Source organism: Salvelinus namaycush, chromosome 4, assembly GCF_016432855.1.
Source record: "Salvelinus namaycush isolate Seneca chromosome 4, SaNama_1.0, whole genome shotgun sequence".
NCBI classification, from domain to species: Eukaryota; Metazoa; Chordata; class Actinopteri; order Salmoniformes; family Salmonidae; genus Salvelinus; species Salvelinus namaycush.
In genome coordinates, this window is record NC_052310.1 from 49,320,657 (window position 1) to 49,341,192 (window position 20,536).

General features: G+C 44.2%; 1 protein-coding gene across 1 annotated transcript; it reads right to left on the minus strand.

Moving 5' to 3' along the window:
* Positions 1–1,179: 1,179 nt before the first annotated feature.
* LOC120046586 (monocarboxylate transporter 9-like) lies at positions 1,180–16,941 on the minus strand. The gene is made up of 6 exons (XM_038991952.1): positions 16,670–16,941; positions 15,614–15,858; positions 5,325–5,468; positions 4,301–4,396; positions 3,110–3,967; positions 1,180–2,825 (listed from the first exon to the last, which is right to left on the minus strand). Exons 2-6 carry the CDS (start codon positions 15,816–15,818, stop codon positions 2,641–2,643), a joined length of 1,488 nt encoding a protein of 495 aa, XP_038847880.1. The 5' UTR covers positions 15,819–15,858; positions 16,670–16,941; the 3' UTR covers positions 1,180–2,640.
* Positions 16,942–20,536: the final 3,595 nt, after the last annotated feature.

Here is a 20,536-nt window from a genome sequence, read left to right on the forward strand (position 1 = left end):
TCTTATCCAGAGCGACTTACAAATTGGAAAGTTCATACATATTCATCCTGGTCCCCCCGTGGGAAATGAACCCACAACCCTGGCGTTGCAAGCGCCATCCTCTACCAACTGAGCCACACGGGACAGTTGACCTCAGGTCCTCCTTTTCATCTTAGCCTCTCCTTCTCAAACTGAATAGAGTACCACAGTATGAGTTATAATACCCATAAAATCTAGCGGTCAAACAAGGAAATGGTCCCAATTGTTTCTCTACCATACAAGTGAAGATATGATAAAGGTCACCTTGTCCCAGAGAGATTTACGTGGTTATCAAAACGTCACGCCAGGGTAAGTCTACACAAAACACAGCCCTTATGTTGAGTGTTTCTAAAATTCCCTATGGGAAAAATGAATGGTGGAAAAACGATTGGAACCATTTCCCTGTTTGACCGCTAGGTTTTATGGGTATTATGACACCACCACTGTGTGGCTCTATAGAACATAGGCTATAGGCTAGTCCATGAGCAAGATAGTGCAGTATTTTTTACTAGGCCTAAAAAATATTTTTGGGAAGAAGCTGTTGACTCTCCTCCTGAACTGCCGCCATAGGCCTACACAGCACAGCCATTGGTTAGGCAGCACACAAAAATGTTCTTTGATCAGCAAGAGCAGAGCAGGCCGGGGCTCAGGGTTGGAATAGCCACTGCTCTGTGTAATGCAACCTAGTTGTATTTACACCATCCCAGCAAGAAATATTACTTTGCTCTGTGCTTCTCCGAGCACGCACTTTAAAGCCTATATATAGCCAAGGCTATGTATGGATCATTTGAATGAGATCACATTAAATATCCTATAGGCACATATGATATTGCGTGCCCAGCGGAGAATCAGAGATGAGGGACGGCATTGGGCACACCTCAATATATAGCCTAATAACCCTTGTCTAAAATGTAAAAGCATGACCCTCCCCCATTTCCCTCCAGGCAACCATTCTGTACATGTCGGTCCATCCCTAGGAGGATGTTGCACTGCCAAAGGACCGAATTAGGTCAAACTTTCCAAGGAGTGTCTAGAGTTTACATATGTGCTCACTCTCTAAATAGCACCAAAATGTTCGCCATATGTGCTGAAATCAAGAAGAAAGGTCTTCAATGAATCACATTTTATGTTAGTCAGACAAGCATTAAAACACATCTAGAATCACAATATTGAATTTCATTTTCATTTATTGGAACTTTTTTGTTGAAAATAACAAAATAGAAAGAGCGAAATATTGCAAACATAAATACTGTAAAACTGACATTAAAAAAGAATAAGACAGAGTGGTTCAACATCATATAAAGTCACATTTCTACTGTTTCTAACCTTTTTGGATCACAGATATTTTGTATTTCATTTCAACCTTGTAAATACTTTTACAAAGAAGCTTGACTAAGAATAAAACAATATCCCAGTAGTCTTAGATTTGAGGAAGAATATAAACTGAAATAGGTTGTGGTTAATTTAACTTTTTTTTTTTTTTAAATGGGATCTTCAAGTGACTAACAAAGCAGGTATCACAATTATTATATTTCTTAAAAACATCAAATCATCATGGCAATAATGAATGACATCTTTACATACAATGCATATCTGGGACTGGTTCAGTGCATACTGTATACAAAGTTGCTTATAAACATTGACAGAGTTGAAGAAACGTACAAAATATAGTACTAAAAAAAAAACATAGAAAAACATGAACAGACGCCAAAAACACATTAAAACATTATGAATAGGACCCGCCTGGTGAACAAATGCAGGAAAGGGGTCATGCCACAAAGAACCAACAAACTAGTTTAAGGAACTGGACCTTATTCCTGTACAGTCTCTGGTATTTGCACAGCATATTATTCAGCAAGTTCTTAGTCCGGTCAAGACAAAGTGAGGTGTTTAGTACCTCCTTAACTCAAACAAAACAAGTTTGGACAGTAAATTACAGTACAATGCCAATGAACTTAAAAAGCAAGACTTGTATTCATCAGGCATAACGTGTTGACAGGCATCCACCATCCTGGTGCTTTGGTAAGATAGAAAAAAAAAGTTTGTGCGGCTAGAATTGAAAAGAGTACATTAAAGTGCATTCCCTCGTTTTTTTCCAATCCCTGTATTTTTTCCAGTAAATAACTGGGAAATTCTTTCGAATTTAAATTTTGCATGGTTATACATTTCAATATGCTGAGATATTTGAACAGCCTTTTGTGTTTTCAACCAACATCTTCACAGGCCATTGTTGGTTTGTATTTCTCCACAGGGTCACCAGAAGAAAATGGCTTTTCCATTTGACCCAAGTAAAGATCCATAAATGTAAAAAAACAGCATTTATTCTAAATAAACAATCTATTGTATTAATTTGTTTAGAAACAATTTTGTTGAATAGGCCTCTTAAAATGAGGTTGTTATTAAAATGTTCAACATAGGCATCCTTCAAAATTCTGTAGTTTAATGTAAGAAGTCTTAAAAACGCAATAAAGATGTATAGAAAAGGCCTACTTCAAAGCTCTTCTCAGGTACACATCTGTGAAATCTGGCACCAGGGATAAAGAAACCTCTTGAAGGGTATAGAGCTTATCAGCAAAAATCGCTGGGAGCACTGGAGAGCAAGGTCAATGTGAAAGTTAGTGTTCAGGCTACAGAGGCAACTTTGTCACAGTTGCTGGTGTACTGAATGTCGGGCCTGTCGATGTCAGCCTTCTTTTTGTCCCAGCAGGGCAGAGCACATAGAAAGAGCGTGACTCCACCCAGGAGCACAGAGCCTCCACTGAAGTAGAAGGCCAGGTCATAGGACTGGGTCCAGTCAAAGAACCACCCTGGAACAGGAAGAAGAGGAGAGAAAAAAAAACAATTTCAGCAAAATCTCTCGACAATATATGAGTCAGCAAAAGACTAGCTAACGACCAACATCCTGAGTTCCACATTCTCACTCACACATTAAGATTACATCAACTGTAAAAAAAATTTGACATATGGAAGAGTGATTCTCTGTAAAAGCATGAATATGAACCTGTACAAGCTCTAACCTAACAACTGTAAATGTGGACCACACACACTCAGCAATGTTGACCAATGGTGTCAGAAGTGGGATCTTTCTTACCAACAACAGGGGGCCCAAGCATGATCCCGAATCCACCGAAGAACATGAGGATCCCATGGGCTTGGGTCAGTTTGTCCAGGCCCACGATCTTGGTAGTGATGTATGACGTTAGGGACCAGTTCCCAGAGAAGAAGCCCACCACAGCTGAGAGGACCTGCAGGCCTACGTAGCTCTTGGAGATGGGGATGAGGAGAAGGGCCGTCCCAGTCCCCAGCAGGGTGAAGGCGTACAGGAACACACTGTTGATCCACCTCATGTCTGCTAGCATGCCCAGGGTCAGCTTGCCCACACCGGTAGTGATGGCTACAATAGAGACCAGGGGGATGATTCTGACCTCGTCGATGAGGCCCTCACTCTGGGCCACGTCCTCCATGAAGAGGACCGGAGGGAAGGCTCCTAGGCTGAACAGGAATATAGCTATGCAGAGGGCCATGAAGTTTCTGTCATGCAGGAAGTCAGCCGTGGAGTGCATGTACTTTGAGTAAGCCTGACGCTTCTTCTTGATAATTTTCACAACGGCTAAACCTGCCATGAACCCCCCTTTGTTGTCAGGCGTGGTGATGTCTTTGGCGTCGATGGTGATCAGGTGATCCTTGACCGCCAGGTTTTTCTCGGCAGTTCCCGGTGTGGTCTTGAGGTCGTCAGCAGGCGGTTTCTTGAAGAGCGGCTCCTTTGTGCGCTCCAGAGCAGCCTTCTGTTTGAGGTAGTAGCCAGGCATGTTCAGGGGCCTCATGAAGCCGGCACAGGCCATGAGGTTGAGGGCCAAGGCCCCGATTATCAACAGACAGCCTTCCAGGCCAAAGAGAACAATCAGCTCATTCTGAGCTGTGGCATAGAGGAACCCTCCCACACTTGTGCCTAAATGAGAGAAGGGAATGATTTAGTGTTGGCATTCCAAGAATAAGCCCTTAGACATTCATTAATATTAATTAAATAAAAGCCTTGCTTAAATGGGACATCATTGCCTAAAGCTACCCTCCCTCAAAGGGACAAACACAGAATGCCCCAGAACTGTGATGTATTACCAGTGTTCTTCTTGTCACCAGTCCACTTCCCTAATCACAAGGCTACAGTGTTTCTAGACTAGAATGTTTACCTTGGCATTCCAAGACTCCCGGCTTCTGAAACATGAAAGAACTGAGCATGGAGACTTGGTGTGAACCCAGTGAGCGAAGAGGGGGGCTGAAGTACCTGTGGTGACCATGCCGAGGGCGAGGCCACGTCTCTTGTCAAAGTACTGACAGGTGATGGTCAATGTGGCAGCATAGACAAGACCGCAGCCAAGACCTGTGGACAACAAAAACAACAGAGGTATTTTCATTAGCACATTTTAGAGGAGCGTGTAGCTACAGTACCTTATTTTTTACCATGTTGAAGAAGACATTTCATGTTCTGAGCAAAGCCTTACACAGTAAACTGTGTACATTAATGTGAAACTGTGGGACTTGTGTAAGACCATCTTAGTCATGTAATAACAAACAGTAAATTCACCATGTTTAAAATCTGTTGTTCTGTGATGAATATATTACATATTAACCATACAAATAACTTTTGTTTAGTGTAAAATCACCCCAATGGTAATTTGATCCGCAAAGGATGACTGGGCGGAAAAGGGATGAGAGAATACTGAGCCACACATGTGTGGCGTTTACGGGATGGTCTAAAAATAGACACCTTTCTTCAAATATGCATGGCCTCTCTCTCAGGCCAATGCCACAGGCAGTGGCCGTCTATTGGGCTCTTTCCCCCTTAGCATGGCACAGCTGTCACTGGGTGTTAGATAATGAGCTGCGATGGGTGCATTCAAACTGTTGGGGGGAGGCATCAGTCACATGGCAATCCGACTCTACCATATTTTTATATCTCTGAATACATCCTACATATATCCTCATCCTACACATACCCTCACAGTGCATGTGTGGTGGAGCATAGACATTAACCTATTTTGAAAAGACATTAACCTATTTTGAATAGACATGAACCTATTCAATTCTTATGTGTCTTATCTATCATTGACTTGTGCTATTGCTTAACTGTGTAATAGTTTTATGTAATGATGATTTGAAAACACAATTCACTTCCAACAAAACCACAGAGTAAACAAGCAACTTCCTATAATTTTTCTCACACTTGCACACACCTATATCTAATAGTGGATCACACAAACCACAGACTTGCTTCAGCAGAAAAAGACCATCACGAGCTTCTCACTTACCGACGACAATCCCGTAAGAGAAGATGAGGAACTGGACGTTTGGGGCGAAGGCGCTGAGCATCAGGCCTCCTGCCACCATGACCCCACTGAAGATGCTCACAGGGCGCGCCCCAAAGTTATCCACACAGGCACTGCAGACAGGACCTGGGGGAGAAAATAGGGTAGAGAGGAAGTGCGAATTCAGTGTGTGTGTGTGTGTGTGTGTGTTGGAGAGTTGAGGGTACATTGTTGAATAGACTCAGTGAGTTAGGGAGTAGCAAAAATGAGATGACGACACACAAAAAAGACGCATGATGGAATTAATATGGTGCATTCAGGATACACGTGGTGTTAGAAAAGATGCCTTTCCTAAACAATACAAAAGCAGCAAAAAGGAAAGTGATACCGGTCAAGGTGTACCGTACATGTTGGGCTATTTCATGGCAGGAAAACGTGATGTATCAACTTTAACCATGTGACATGGTCCCCTTTTCTGCCCTGATATTATTTTGACCTTATCGCTCCCTATATAGGACAGTGTTCGTGTCTGTTCCAAAGTCTCTATCATAGGCATTTGTTGGCTAGGCTTGTGACCCTATTCGTTCTCCTCATATGTTTACAACGAGGTCCTCTTAAGCCTGAAAGCGGCACTAGCTAGTTATTAGACACCTGAGCAGAGGTAAAGGGTCAGGGAAAATGACAGCCTGGGATGCTCGTTCGTCGTCATCCTCACACCATATCGAATTTAAAAGCACACCGAGTTACAGAAATATATCTTACAGTGCCTTCAGAAAGTATTCACGCCCCCTTACTTTTTCCACATTTTGTTGTTTTACAAAGTAGGATTAAAATATATTTGTAATTTTTTTGTCAATGATCTACACAAAATACTCAAATGTCAAAGTGGAAGAAATGTAAAAAAAAAAAAAACTAATATCTCGATTAGATAAGAGTCAATACATGTTAGAATCACGTTTGGCAGCGATTACAGCTGTGACTTTCTGGGTAAGTCTCTAATAGCTTTGCACACCTGGATTTTACAATACTTGCATTATTCTTTTTTAATTGTTCAAGCTCTGTCAAGTTCGTTGTTGATCATTGGTAGATTTAAAAAAAAAAGTATTGCCATAGATTTTCAAGACGATTTAAGTCAAAACTGTAACTAGGCCACTCAGGAACATTCAATATCATCTTGGTAAGCAACTCCAGTGTATATTTGGCCTTGTGTTTTAGGTTATTGTCCTGCTGAAAGGTAAATTTGTCTCCCAGTGTCTGGTGGAAAGCAGATTGAACCAGGTTTTCATCTAGGATTTTGCCTGTGCTTAGCTCTATTCCATTTATTTTTATCATAAAAAAAAAAATACAGAGTCCTTGCCGATGACAAGCATACTCATAGCATGATGCTGCCCCCACCATGCTTGAACATATGAAGAGTGGTACTCAGTGATGTGTTGTGTTGGATTTGCCCCAAACATAACTCCGTATTCAGAACATAAAGTTAATATTTTTGCCGCTTTTTTATTTATTTGTTCTATCTCTCAATTTCGTGATATCCAGTTGGTAGTTACAGTCTTGTCCCATTGCTGCAACTCCCGTACGGACTCGGGAGCCAAACATCCTCCGAAACACGACCCTGCCAAGCCGAAGTGTTTCTTGACACACTGCTCGCTTAACTTAGAAGCCAGTCGCACCAATGTGTCGGAGGAAACACCGTCCAACTGGGGACAGTGTCAGCATGCATGCGCCCGGCCCGCCACAGGAGTCGCTAGAACGCAATGGGACAAGGACATCCTGGCCGGCTAAACCCTCCCCTAACACAGACGGCGCTGGGCCAATTGTGCGCCGCCTCATGGGTCTCCTGGTCGCGGCCGGCTGCGACACAGCACGAGATCGAACCCGGATCTGCCTTAGACCACTGCGCCACTCCGGAGGCCATTTGCAGTTTTACTTTAGTGCCTTATTGCAAACAGGATGTATGTTTTGGAATATTTTTATTCTGTACAGCTTCCTTCTTTTCACTGTCAAAGACTCAATCATGGACACTCTTACTGACATTTGTGGCTGCTTCGAGTGATGTATTGTTGTCTCTATCTTGTTGCCTTTGTGCTGTTGTCTGTGCCCAATAATGTTTGTACCATGTTTCGTGCTGCTACCATGTTGTGCTGCTTCCATGTTGTGTTGCTACCATGTTGTGTTGTCATGTGTTACTGCTATACTATATTGTTGTCTTAGGTCTCTCTTTATGTACTGTAGTGTTGTGGTGTCTCTTGTCGTGATGTGTTTTGTCCTATTTTTTTTAAATGACTTGCCTAGTTAAAGGTTAAATTAAATAAATAAAATAAAAATCCAAAATGTAATTAATAACTTCAGCATGCTCAAAGGGATATTCAATGTCTGCTTTTTTAAATTGTTACCAATCTACCAATAGGTTCCCTTCTTTGTAATGCATTTGAAAATCTCCCTGGTTTTTGTGGTTGAATTGATGTTTGAAATTCACTGCTCAACTGAGAGACCTTACAGATAATTGTCAGTGTGGGGTACAGAGACGAGCTAGTCATTCAAATATCATGTTAAACACTATTTTGCATGTTGTTAAGCACATTTGTATTCCTTAACTTATTTAGGCTTGCTATAACAAAGGGGTTGAATACTTATTGACTCAAGACATTTCAGATTTTCATTTTAATAAATTTGTAGAAATGTCAAAAAACATCATTCTACTTTGGCATTATGGGGTATTGTGAGTAGGCCAGTGAGGAAAAACATTACATGTAATTCATTTTAAATTCAGGCTGTAACACAACAAAATGTATAAAAAGTCAAGAGGTGTGAATTGTTTCTGAAGGCACTGTATATCCTGATTGATGGCACAATGGAAATATAGGTCTGGTAAGGACAAATTGGATCCTTCAGTGGACATAAGCAAGGGCTTGAGTAAAGTTTTGGGAGACGGTACGGGCCCAGATTCACAGCGGGGCAAAAAGGGGCTCGGCCCCCTCAGTTGAAACGTGTGCCCCCTCAGTTTTAGTTTTATGGCCTTATATAAAAAATAGCAATAAAGTTCAAATGATTGAGTGACAGGTTGCTGAAAAATCTGTATATCCGCTGAGCTGTGTCAGCACAATGGACAGAGTGCGCCGCGGTGTGTGTAGGGGGGCTATGGAAAGCCAGTGGGGTGGTTAGGTATGACTCCTTTGGTTTTCCATAAAAAGCGGGGGGAAACGGCTAAGTGAATAACGTAATACGCCAGTAATATTTTATTTTGTTTTATACGGGCGGGGTCAAGTTTACCATTGAAGCTGCGTTACCCAACTCTGCCTCACCACTACAGAGTTTAGTTAGCCGTAAATGTAACGTTAGTGTTATTATCCTTGGCCTATTTAGCTAGCTCAAACCAGCTAATCTGCCACTGCCACGATGGATAAACCCAAACAAACAAAGCTAAATGAGAAGAGGACACTTTGGCTACTGTGTCAGTGGTTGTTAAAGGTTGTGACAGCATTGTGAAATTCCTCTCTGACATGGAACGGACGCGTTCGTACAACAAAGAGGTAAGACATAGAGGCTACAGGGCAGCTCCAAGCAGTTACGACAACGTTATGTAAGTACACATCTCCAGCAATAGTGGTGGACAGTATGGAAGGCCAGCAGGACTGAGGATAAGAGACTGGGTGTAAAAGACTGTTCTTGGATGCTGTCAGTGGTGAAATGTACGAACGATTCAACGAACGCAACATCCAACTGGTGGCGGCCCTGTGTCCCCTTGACCCAGAGAGCCATGACTTTCTAGATGTGAAAAAGGTGAAACCACTGCTGGATTTAAGTAAAAGAGATTTGGTGGAAGCTGACTTTAGTGTCGCTCGCCGGTTTTTGCCGACTGAAATCGCCCGCTCCGTCTCCAAAGAGGAAAAATGGACCCTGCTTGATATACTGCAACGACTCTCTGCGTCTCTCTATTCCGACCGTGTTTACTGCACTGACACATGGATTGACTTTTGGGGCGTCCACAGCTATACGAGAACTAATTTTCCACTTTGAAGAAGCATGCATTGTAGCATTGTAACAGTACAACTTTAAACCGTCCCCTCCCCCCGACCCGGGCGCGAACCAGGGACCCTCTGCACACATCAACAACAGTCACCCACGAAGCGTCGTTACCCATCGCTCCACAAAAGCCGCGGCCCTTGCAGAGCAAGGGGCAACACTACTTCTAGGTTTCAGAGCAAGTGACGTAACTGATTGAAACGCTATTAGCGCGTACCCACTAACTAGCTAGCCATTTCACATCCGTTACACTATACCAGAGGAAAGCTCAAATAATCCACTTGGCATTTGAAGGGGATCGATCTTACAAGAAGATTTCGGGGAGAATGGAATGATCGATTATTCAGGAAGTTCCACAGAGCATCAAGGAGGCTGCTACTCTTCTGAATAGGTAAGAAACAATCTAGCTGATTGCTTTTCATCAAAATATTGGTGGTATAGCCAGTCGCGTCATTTCAGCAAAAACCTAGGGTATAGAATGGCAAAATGACTTCCTTAGCCAGCCTAGGTTAACAACCTTGCTTTTGAGTGTAGGGCGCAGTCCATGGTGCTGATAGAGCGCAGTCCATGGTGCTGATAGAGCGCAGTCCATGGTGCTGATAGAGCGCAGTCCATGGTGCTGATAGAGCGCAGTCCATGGTGCTGATAGAGCGCAGTCCATGGTGCTGATAGAGCGCAGTCCATGGTGGTGATAGAGCGCAGTCCATGGTGCTGATAGAGCGCAGCGGAGATTTCGCGCCAACCTGTCACTTCTTGGTCAAAAGCCCTCAATGGTCTCGACATTTGAACTTTTAGGTTTATTGTGGTATAGCGTGATATAAGCAGAATTCAATATAATTCCACTGCAATAACCCAAATGACGACCCTGGGTATTGCTACATGTCGGTATGTTTCATCATATAAATATATACATCCTATTATGGTTTTCTTGGCAGTCTATTGGTTTTCGTGGTTGTAAATATAACTATGTATTGGAATTTGATCCACAGAAGTGTATTGTGCCATATCACAACGTGTTGCTTAACTCATGAGCACCATGGTTTTCCATGTTTGAAGCGGGGCCTATAGGCTTATTTGTTTGGCAAGATAGCTGTGCATGACTGCATCTCACTGTAGGCTGTTTTGGTTATTTGGATCTCAATTCACCTTTTGCTTACTGCGTTTGTTTACTGTTAATGTAACTAGCCTAAACATAAATGGTGTCATGCCTTTATCGATCTAATATTTTGTTTACTAGACCTACGTGCTAGTACCGCTGTTATGTTATGCTTTCGTTCGCAGTTGTGTCAGTATTCTAAGCCTAACTAATCAGTAGTTTTGTTTGCATGCATGAATAACTAGGCTACTACTTTCAGCATTTAGTTTGCACTATTTTGGTTAGACCGCTGTGTACACGGCAGCATTCACATAGGCTGTTTGGAATAGGTGAATTACCCTATCTTGTAGCTCATTTACATGACGAAATAGCCTTGCTTTAGTTTGTAGGACGCTGTCCATTGTGCTGATACAATGCAGCGGGGATGAGAAGTCCCTGACTGCAGTGTGCAGTTCCGGGCCGGCTCAATGTGGGCGGAGTCCGACGCGTTAAACCCGAACCCTTCCCATCTCCTTCAAGGTCACCGAAGTTGAGGTTCAAGTCGAAGGCATCAACGAAAGTGAGTCTTAATCGAACCTAACCTACATGGATAAAAGTAAACCATGGAAGTAAGTGAGACTGTCATTATGCATCATTTACTTTGCAATATTCACGTTATACTAGTGCAGTTGTATATTTTTATATAACCAACTACCGCACCGATGATAGTATAGCGTTAATTAGCACGTGAGCTAGCTAATTAGCAATATTACCCTTTTGCACGTGAGCTAGCTAATTGCTTACAATGAGGGAATTTGGACAAATTTGCCTACTTAAGCAGTAAGCCTAGGTTTACACGTACAGTTATGTAATCGATTTGATCGTTGGTTTTCTGTGTTCAATGTATGCCTTGTTGTGTTTGGCTGGCTGGCGCTAAATGTGTATCGTTGATGCCGACGGCCATAACCTAAGTTACACATAGCGAGTCTACAGAGCCTACACATAGTATATACAATAATTAAATGCCTATTGCTTATTTTATGCCTTTCTAATTATCATTCATTTTATGTCTATGCTTATTTTCTTTGATGTATAGAGACACGTTAGTGTGTTATTGGAGGGTGAGAGTCCCAAAATAAAAAAATGCAGCAGCAGTCAACTTCATCACTGCCCCTAATGCACATATAAGGCTGAACAATATGGTCAACAACCACAAAGGTCATGCTTCAGTGAGACACAGAGGTACTATTTCTTTCTTTCTTTATTGTATATATTTGAAGTTAACGTTTTTTGATTTGCCATTTAATTGTATAACTTGTTACTTTACTGTTATTCCTCTCTTTCAGAGTTTACACTCATAAAGTGTGGCTTCAGTTGTAGAAATGTGACACACTTTCATTGTTGCTACTGTACGGCAACAATAATCAACAGAGCACAGTTTCTGAAGCACCTGACATACCATCAGCGTCCAGTGGCCCCTCAAGAGCACCCAGAGGCCCTTAAACAGTCCCCAGAGGCTCCTCAAGATCTTGTCCCATGGACCTTGGAGGACTTTTGGTGTGGATGATGATCATGTTAGATATTTCTTTAAAATTATTACACTGAACTGTACCAATTGATTGTCATTCCTTTATTGAAAATTGTACCTTGTTCACACCACAGGGCCTACCAAAGCAAGGTTTCTTAAACAACTGTGGGGTGTTTGTTTTGATGGTAAGATTCTGGCTATTCAGTATATTAGTCCTATTTTCTGTTATAAACATATGAAACGTTATTATTTCTGTGCTTGCAGCATCCTGAATCCTGAAATATATTCCTGGGGGGGGTTATTATGAACTTATTGTTATCATAACTATCAAACTGAACAACCTACTCTTAACTTACAGTACACTAGTAGATATCAGATTTTTTTGGGATGCCCATCCGATTTTATTTCTCAAAGGAAAACATGCAGCAAATTCGGCGCTGGTGGTGCCTAGTTCTCCTGCAGAACTTTCCAATGCCGTAAGTCTTGAACATTATAAAAACGTTTTGCATCCTTAAAATCACTTGTTTCACTATAGCCAGGCTGACCTGAATATATTTTCATATTGAATGTGTCATTCACTCACTAAGGTCTGAGGAGACGTTGAAAGATCAAAAAAGGCGGTGAAAACAAAGCGCACTACAGGTAGGTATCATATGATGAGTGGTATAGTCTTAAACCAATGTTTAAAGACTTAAACCCCCCCTACAATATTTCAGGATGATGTTGGAGGCGAGCCCCACCCCCAAGAAATCACAGCATGTTACATCAGCATCCAACTCTGCAGGACCAGGTACTGTATAGGCTATTAGCTAAAGTAAGGTGCATTCTTGTACACACATCCCGAGAGGTTCCCTTACATTACTTAATGACCACAATCTGTTATCTTTCTAGACGATACTGAAAACAAAATGCACTGGGAGCTGTGAACTGGGTACGTAGTCTACTGTGTGTGATGCTGAAGGCTTGATGCATGGCAAGATATAATAGTTGTGATGACTTGTTGAGTAGTTATAGATATCACAGAAAACCCCTTTAGTAATAGTGGCTTTTGTTTGCATGAAAGTGGGGTGTAATTTGTCTTGATCACCCAATGAGGCACTATTAATATTTATTCTTCAAGGAAGCAGATGTTCTTCTAAGGGACACCCTAGAGGCAGCAAGGTGGTGCGAACGCTAAACATTTAAAGGCACTGTTTCCTTCCCTAGTGTAATTGGGATGGACGGGGAAGACCGCTTAAAGAACTACAGTTGTATGATGGCCTGGATGAAGAGGAAAATATTATCCTCAAGGAACCATTCATGTTCCAGTTACAGAGAGATTATGAGATGTTCTATGTGGAGGCAGTTGACAACAAGAAAATGACTGTCTTTGCCTCTTGAGGAGCAGGAGTGAAGCCATTTTTTGAGGAGTCGTCAAACCTTGTTTTTGTCTGCTGTGTTAATTGTTTCAATTGTTAATTGTGTTGTTTCGTAAAGATGACGTAGAAGTCACCCGAGTCTCTGATCTCTTTACTGGAGCTGGTATAACTTAATGTACAAAGCACATTCAGCTTGTCAGTATGTCTATATGGTATAGTCTGTCTCCATTCTAATGAAGAAAGTAAATAGCATTATAAATCAGGATAGGTAGTAACTGTGTGTGTCTAATAACATTTATCAACAATTTTAACAGTACATGACATAAGTCTGTTCACTGCAACAATATCAGTGGCTCGTCTCATAGCATGAAGCAAAAAATGTTACAACATGTTCTGGTACCACTTTGAATAATATGTCTTACGATCTTCAAAAATGAAATGCATTTGTATTCAACGTGTGCCTTGCACAAACGTGTTTGTATTCAGTGTGTGACTGTCAAACCTCAGATGGACAACAAAAAAACAGGTGGGTGGGGTAAAGTGTTTAACTCTGCCCAGCCCAGAACTGCACACTGCAGTCAGGGGTACTTGGCAGAGATAGGTTGACACAATCTGTAGCCTGTAACTTCAAAAGCACTCAATCAATGGTCTGAGTCTCGGCATTCAAACTTTGTTTGTGGTATAGCTTGATACAGGCAGAATTCAATATAAAAATGTTTTGCCCTCTCACCGATTTCAACTGCCCCCTTAGTCACTTTATCCTGGCGTCGGGCCCGAGTCGGTATCACCTCACTAACCCGTAATCTGCTGCCAACTCATTAAAGACTGCTATGATTTCCTAGCATTGTGTCAAGTCAAATGCAGCCCAATCCATTTAGTTTCCAAAGCTATACACCACTGTTTGTATAGGTCCTCGTGTGTCTGATGCACAATGAATTGACTACTTGTTGTAGTACAGTGAATCAGTCAGTCTCTGGATAGAGGAGACAGATGGTGATAAACCTGAGTCTTAAATGTGACCGTCCTTGTTATGCATGTCACTTGTTGTGTGGAGAAATATCGAATTACCGATCAGACAACTGACAACTCAAGGGTGTGTGTAAAGAATAGCCAATCACGTCTTGTTGAACCCCGTCTCCACCTTTCCATTTCACCACCAGTTAAAACAGCCCACGGTGTAAGGCTGCGTAGCCCAGCTGCCAAGTCCCACACGTGTACTGGGAGCAATCTGTCTATTCATGACATTTCACTGACCTCTGGAAAGGCGACAAAGTGAAGGGAGGCTTAGCCTGGTGGTAAATGTAAACCAAGACTGTGATCTCTGATCTATGAATACAGCTTGCAGACATGCAGTGAACTGAGTCCTCCTGTGTCCCCTGGTCATTCCAAACGAATGAAACTGTTCAAAGCTTTATTATCCTTCCTATTATCATTTTCTCTTTCCCACACACACCCTCTGTATGGTCACAGCTACGTAAGGGCTCCTCCTGCAGGTATGACAGGGCTGACTGTGGGGCGGCAGGTAACCTAGCGTTCAAGAGCATTGGGCCAGTAAACGATAGGTCGCTGGTTCGAATCCCAGAGTCGGTGAGGTGAAAAATCTGACTGTGCCCTTAGTCCCTAATTGCGCCTGTAAGTCGCTCTGGATAAGAGCGTCTGCTAAATGATATAAATGTAAATTACTTATCAACCAATAACCTCAACTGAGTGTTAAGAGCACCAAAGTGCCACCAATATTGCACAGTTTTCTTCATCTACCTAGGACAAGTCAGCACTGCACTTTCACAACTGTTGATATGTACCAGGTAAAATACTTATTTTCCCATCTTATGTGCCACTCTACCCTCCAAACAAGATAACTTGGTTAGATAAAAACGGATCTGTTACTTTACCCATAATGCCACATAACTGTATGTGTTTATGGAGACATTGGATCATTATTTTGTCTGGTTCTGTATCAGTGACATCATTAGTTATACAACAGCAACAGGTGCATACCAGGTGAGACTCTAAAGGAGACAATGTAGCTGCAACTGTAAAGTGCATAGATAACCACTAACCACAGGTGTAACCACTGACATGCTGTTAAGCATATCAATTCATAGCCATGCCAAGTAAATCAATATGGAATTCTTGAACAGATGTTCAGATACTGAGTTGAATAAATGTATGTTAAAAAATCTACATTTTATAATATACAGAATTCTGCAGTTAAGCACAGTGAGCTCTGTCTTTGGATGAGAGCATTAGCCTATACCTATACAGTATCTAAATCTATAAACAAAGGTGTTTGGAGAATACTCACTGGCTATGAGTCCCACTCCAGAGACCAAGGAGCCGACCCATGCTGTCATGCCTTTCCCCTCCTGGAAGGCGTGGAGCCACTCTGGGTACAGGATGCCCACCGACTGGGGGGAGCCGTAGGCCAGGAACTGGGCCATGAAGCAGGCCACAATGATCACCCATCCCCAACCTCCATCCAGCGCTTTCTTTGAGGTATGAGGACTCATGCTGTCTGCTTGGATCTTACAACTTCAACAGGAAGGGTTCCTGGGGAAAACAGAAAAATTGCAAAAAGTTTTAAAAACAAGCGCAATAGACAAGCAATTGACCAAATGCATGAGAATACAGACTAAATAAATCACATGCAAGTTTGGAAACAGGAATCATGATCAAGGAAGAGATACATGTCATAAGTTGAGTTCTAAAGTAGTAGATAAATTCCAAATGCACACTCATGTCTTGATGTTGATGCTGCTCTTGCCTGGTTGGTCTACCAGGCAGGTCACCTGTTTTACTGTACTTCCTAAACAGAGTGCAACCTTCCCATCCTGCGCTGCCAGTTTTGTGCCCTCGCAGACCACACCTTGGAGGAGGGGAGTTTGGTGTCTGGACTGCCTACTTTAACCTGCCTTTTGTCTATTTCTCCTAAATTCTGGCACGAAACACTGACCTTTTAGAGGCGCACCCTGTTTCCTGTGCTGAAGGAAACATTTTTTTATCTTTCATGAATAATTTGTGCCAGAGAGCAAATTGAGCTGTCGGTGCAGTACTGCGGCATCCTCTCTCTCCTAGTTTATAAAAACAAGGAGCGCGACAAAAGTTGCGGATCTATCAATTTCCAACAAACATCATTATATGGAGGAACACCGTGCCAACTACACATAGCTACCTATTTTCTTTATTAAACAATGTTTTTTGCTTGCATTTACGAGATATTCGTTGGCACTTAATCACCCATTACATAGCCTACAAAATATATTACGCTGTATTTAGCCATAGCCCTATTATGTTATAATGTTGTGCTATATATAGTAGCCGATTGTTATTTTATTAACACAAGGAAATACATGCGACTTACCGCAACATAAAAAATAACAGCCACAAGCGAAACAACATGCAACTGCAGGATACGTGCGCGTTTGCCTACAGGGAGTTGCCATGAAGGATGGTTGGTATCCCGATAATAACTGTATACAATCGAAATCGAAAAAAATAAATACGACAACACAGGCGGATGCCGAGCGCCCGCTAGGCTATATCTGAAGTCCGGTGAGGCAGACCTGGGTCCCCCAGCAGCATTAGCTACGAGCACAGTATTCGTTTTATAGCCTATAGCTTTGTTGCTGGAGACCAAACCGGTTCAAAGCTGTTTTTGCTGGTCCGGATTTGTGTGCTACCAACGTTGAGGAAACCCTGCTTCCTCTTCATCATGTGCGACTGTGTGGAGCTAGAGAGCGTACACTACACACTGCCACAGAGTAAACGCAACTGAATACGGATATGTTTTCTTCTATTTGATAATAGGCCCATCAATTCAATAATGATAGGCTACATTGTATACATCGTGATAATAGTGGACATAGGTGGGGTGGGGGACATGTTCTTCAACTGCATGCATAGGCTATCAATTATAAAAGTTAACATTTGCAATTAGCCTACCTGTGATGATCAGAAAGCGCTTCAAATAATTTCAAGTCAAAGCAGATTGAATGTTTCTTCACAAATAGTGGAAAATCACCTTTGAATTTGTAAAAACTAAACGGAGTAATTATTTGTTATCGCAATAAATAATAGCTGTTTCTTTTCTCTTTACAGTGAATACAAGTTTTATATATACACTTTAATCTACACATAATAGACCTACTCTAAACGACAAGTAAATGGATCCTCCGGAGTTAGCGCAGAAGGAAGTTATTTTGCCGGTGATGCTTGAGTGTGAAGTCTGAGCAATATTTACCAGATAACATTGTTAATATTGCGTCTGGTCCAGTCAGAACTGGTTACTTGTTGGCAAGTAGCCTAACATCAATTTGCACGGAGCGCGTGTTAATGCTGGAAGCTGATGGTGATCAAGCCTGGGCTCATAGACTTGACGTATCATAGTGAACGTATATCCGGTACACTCAAATGAATATGATCGGTTACATTTGATTTGGTTACATATGACATCGTTACTTCAGGCAAAAACGAAGGTAGGGTGGTTGGTCAGGGTGGAGGGGTGGACTTATAATGTGAACATCAAGTAACCAAGGTTGCAAGTTCAAATCTCATCAAGGGCAACTTTAGCATTTTAGCTAACCCTTTTAGCTAACCCTAACCTTAAACCTTTCAGCTAGCCCTTCCCCTAACCTTAATTCCTAGCCTAGCTAATGTTAGCCAGCTAGCTGTGTTAGCCTGTTAGCCAGTTAGAATTCATAACATATCAAATCAAATGTATTTATATAGCCCTTCTTACATCAGCTGATATCTCAAAGTGCTGTACAGAAACCCAGCCTAAAACCCCAAACAGCAAGCAATGCAGGTGTAGAAGCACGGTGGATAGGAAAAACTCCCTAGAAAGGCCAAAACCTAGGAAGAAACCTAGAGAGGAACCAGGCTATGAGGGATGGCCAGTCCTCTTCTGGCTGTGCCGGGTGGAGATTATAACAACATGGCCAAGATGTTCAAATGTTCATAAATGACCAGCATGGTCAAATAATAATAATCACAGTAGTTGTCAAGGGTGCAACAAGTCAGCACCTCAGGAGTAAATGTCAGTTGGCTTTTCATAGCCAATCATTAAGAGTATCTCTACCGCTCCTGCTGTCTCTAGAGAGTTGAAAACAGCAGGTATGGGACAGGTAGCACGTCCGGTGAACAGATCAGGGTTCCATAGCCACAGGCAGAACAGTTGAAACTGGAGCAGCAGCACGGCCAGGTAGTCCTGAGGCATGGTCCTAGGGCTCAGGTCCTCCGAGAGAGAGAAAGAAAGAAAGAGAGAAAGAGAGAATTAGAGAGAGCATACTTAAATTCACACAGGACACCGGATAAGACAGGAGAAGTACTCCAGATATAACAGACTGACACTAGCCCCCCGACACATAAACTATTGCAGCATAAATACTGGAGGCTGAGACAGGAGGGGTCAGGAGACACTGTGGCCCCTTCCGATGATACCCCCGGAGAGGGCCAAACAGGCAGGATATAACCCCACCCACTTTGCCAAAGCACAGCCCCCACACCACTAGAGGGTTATGTTCAACCACCAACTTACCATCCTGAGACAAGGATGGTAAGTTGTATAGCCCACAAAGATCTGCGCCACGGCACAACCCAAGGGGGGGCGCCAACCCAGACAGGAAGATCACGTCAGTGACTCAACCTACTCAAGTGACGCACCCCTCCTAGGGACGGCATGGAAGAGCACCAGTAAGCCAGCTCAAGACAGAGAGGTAGCTCAAGACAGAGAGGTAGCTCAAGACAGAGGGGCAACTCTGGACTGAAAAGCAGCTCCGGACTGAAAAGCAGCTCCGGACAGAGAGGCAGCTCTGGACTGAAGGGCAGCTCTGGACTAATGGCAGCTACGGACTGCGGGGCAGCTCATGACTGCGGGGCAGCTCATGACTGAGGGGCAGCTCATGACTGGAAGGCAGCTCATGACTGGAAGGCAGCTCATGACTGGAAGGCAGCTCATGACTGGAGGGCAGCTCATGACTGGAAGGCAGCTCATGACTGGAAGGCAGCTCATGACTGGAAGGCAGCTCATGACTGGAGGGCAGCTCATGACTGGAGGGCAGCTCATGACTGGAAGGCAGCTCATGACTGGCTGGCGGCTCTGGCGGCTCCTGACTGGCTGGCGGCTCTGGCGGCTCCTGACTGGCTGGCGGCTCTGGCAGCTCCTGACTGGCTGGCGGCTCTGGCGGCTCCTGACTGGCTGGCGGCTCTGGCGGCTCCTGACTGGCTGGCGGCTCTGGCGGCTCCTGACTGGCTGGCGGCTCTGGCGGCTCCTGACTGGCTGGCGGCTCTGGCGGCTCCTGACTGGCTGGCGGCTTGGGCGGCTCCTGACTGGCTGGCGGCTCTGGCGGCTCCTGACTGACGGGCGGCTCTGGCGGCTCCTGACAGACGGGCGGCTCTAACAGCTCGGGACAGAAGGGCGGCTCTGACGGCTCGGGACAGCCGGGCGGCTCTGACGGCTCGGGACAGACGGGCGGCTCTGACGGCTCGGGACAGACGGGCGGCTCTGACGGCTCGGGACAGACGGGCGGCTCTGACGGCTCGGGACAGACGGGCGGCTCTGACGGCTCGGGACAGACGGGCGGCTCTGACGGCGCTGGACAGACGGATGGCTCAGATGGCGCTGGGCAGACGGATGGCTCAGACGGCGCTGGGCAGACGGATGGCTCAGACGGCGCTGGGCAGGCGGATGGCTCAGACGGCGCTGGGCAGGCGGATGGCTCAGACGGCGCTGGGCAGGCGGATGGCTCAGATGACGCTGGGCAGACGGATGGCTCAGATGACGCTGGGCAGGCAGGCAGCTCAGACGGCGCTGGGCAGGCAGGCAGCTCAGACGGCGCTGGGCAGGCGGGCAGTGCAGGCGGCGTTGGGCAGACGGCCGACTCTGACCTGCTGAGGCGCACAGTAGGCCTGGTGCGTGGTGCCGGAACTGGTGGTACCGGACTGGAGACACGCACCTCAAGGCTAGTGCGGGGAGAAGGAACAGTGCGTACAGGGCTCTGGAGACGCACAGGAGGCTTGGTGCGTGGTGCTGGAACTGGAGGTACTAGGCTGGAGACACGCACCATAGGGAGAGTGCGTGGAGGAGGAACAGGGCTCTGGAGACGCACAGGAAGCCTGGTGCGTGGTGTAGGCACTGGTGGTACTGGGCTGGGGCGGGAAGGTGGCACCGGATATACCGGACCGTGCAAGCGTACTGGCTCCCTTGAGCACCGAGCCTGCCCAACCTTAC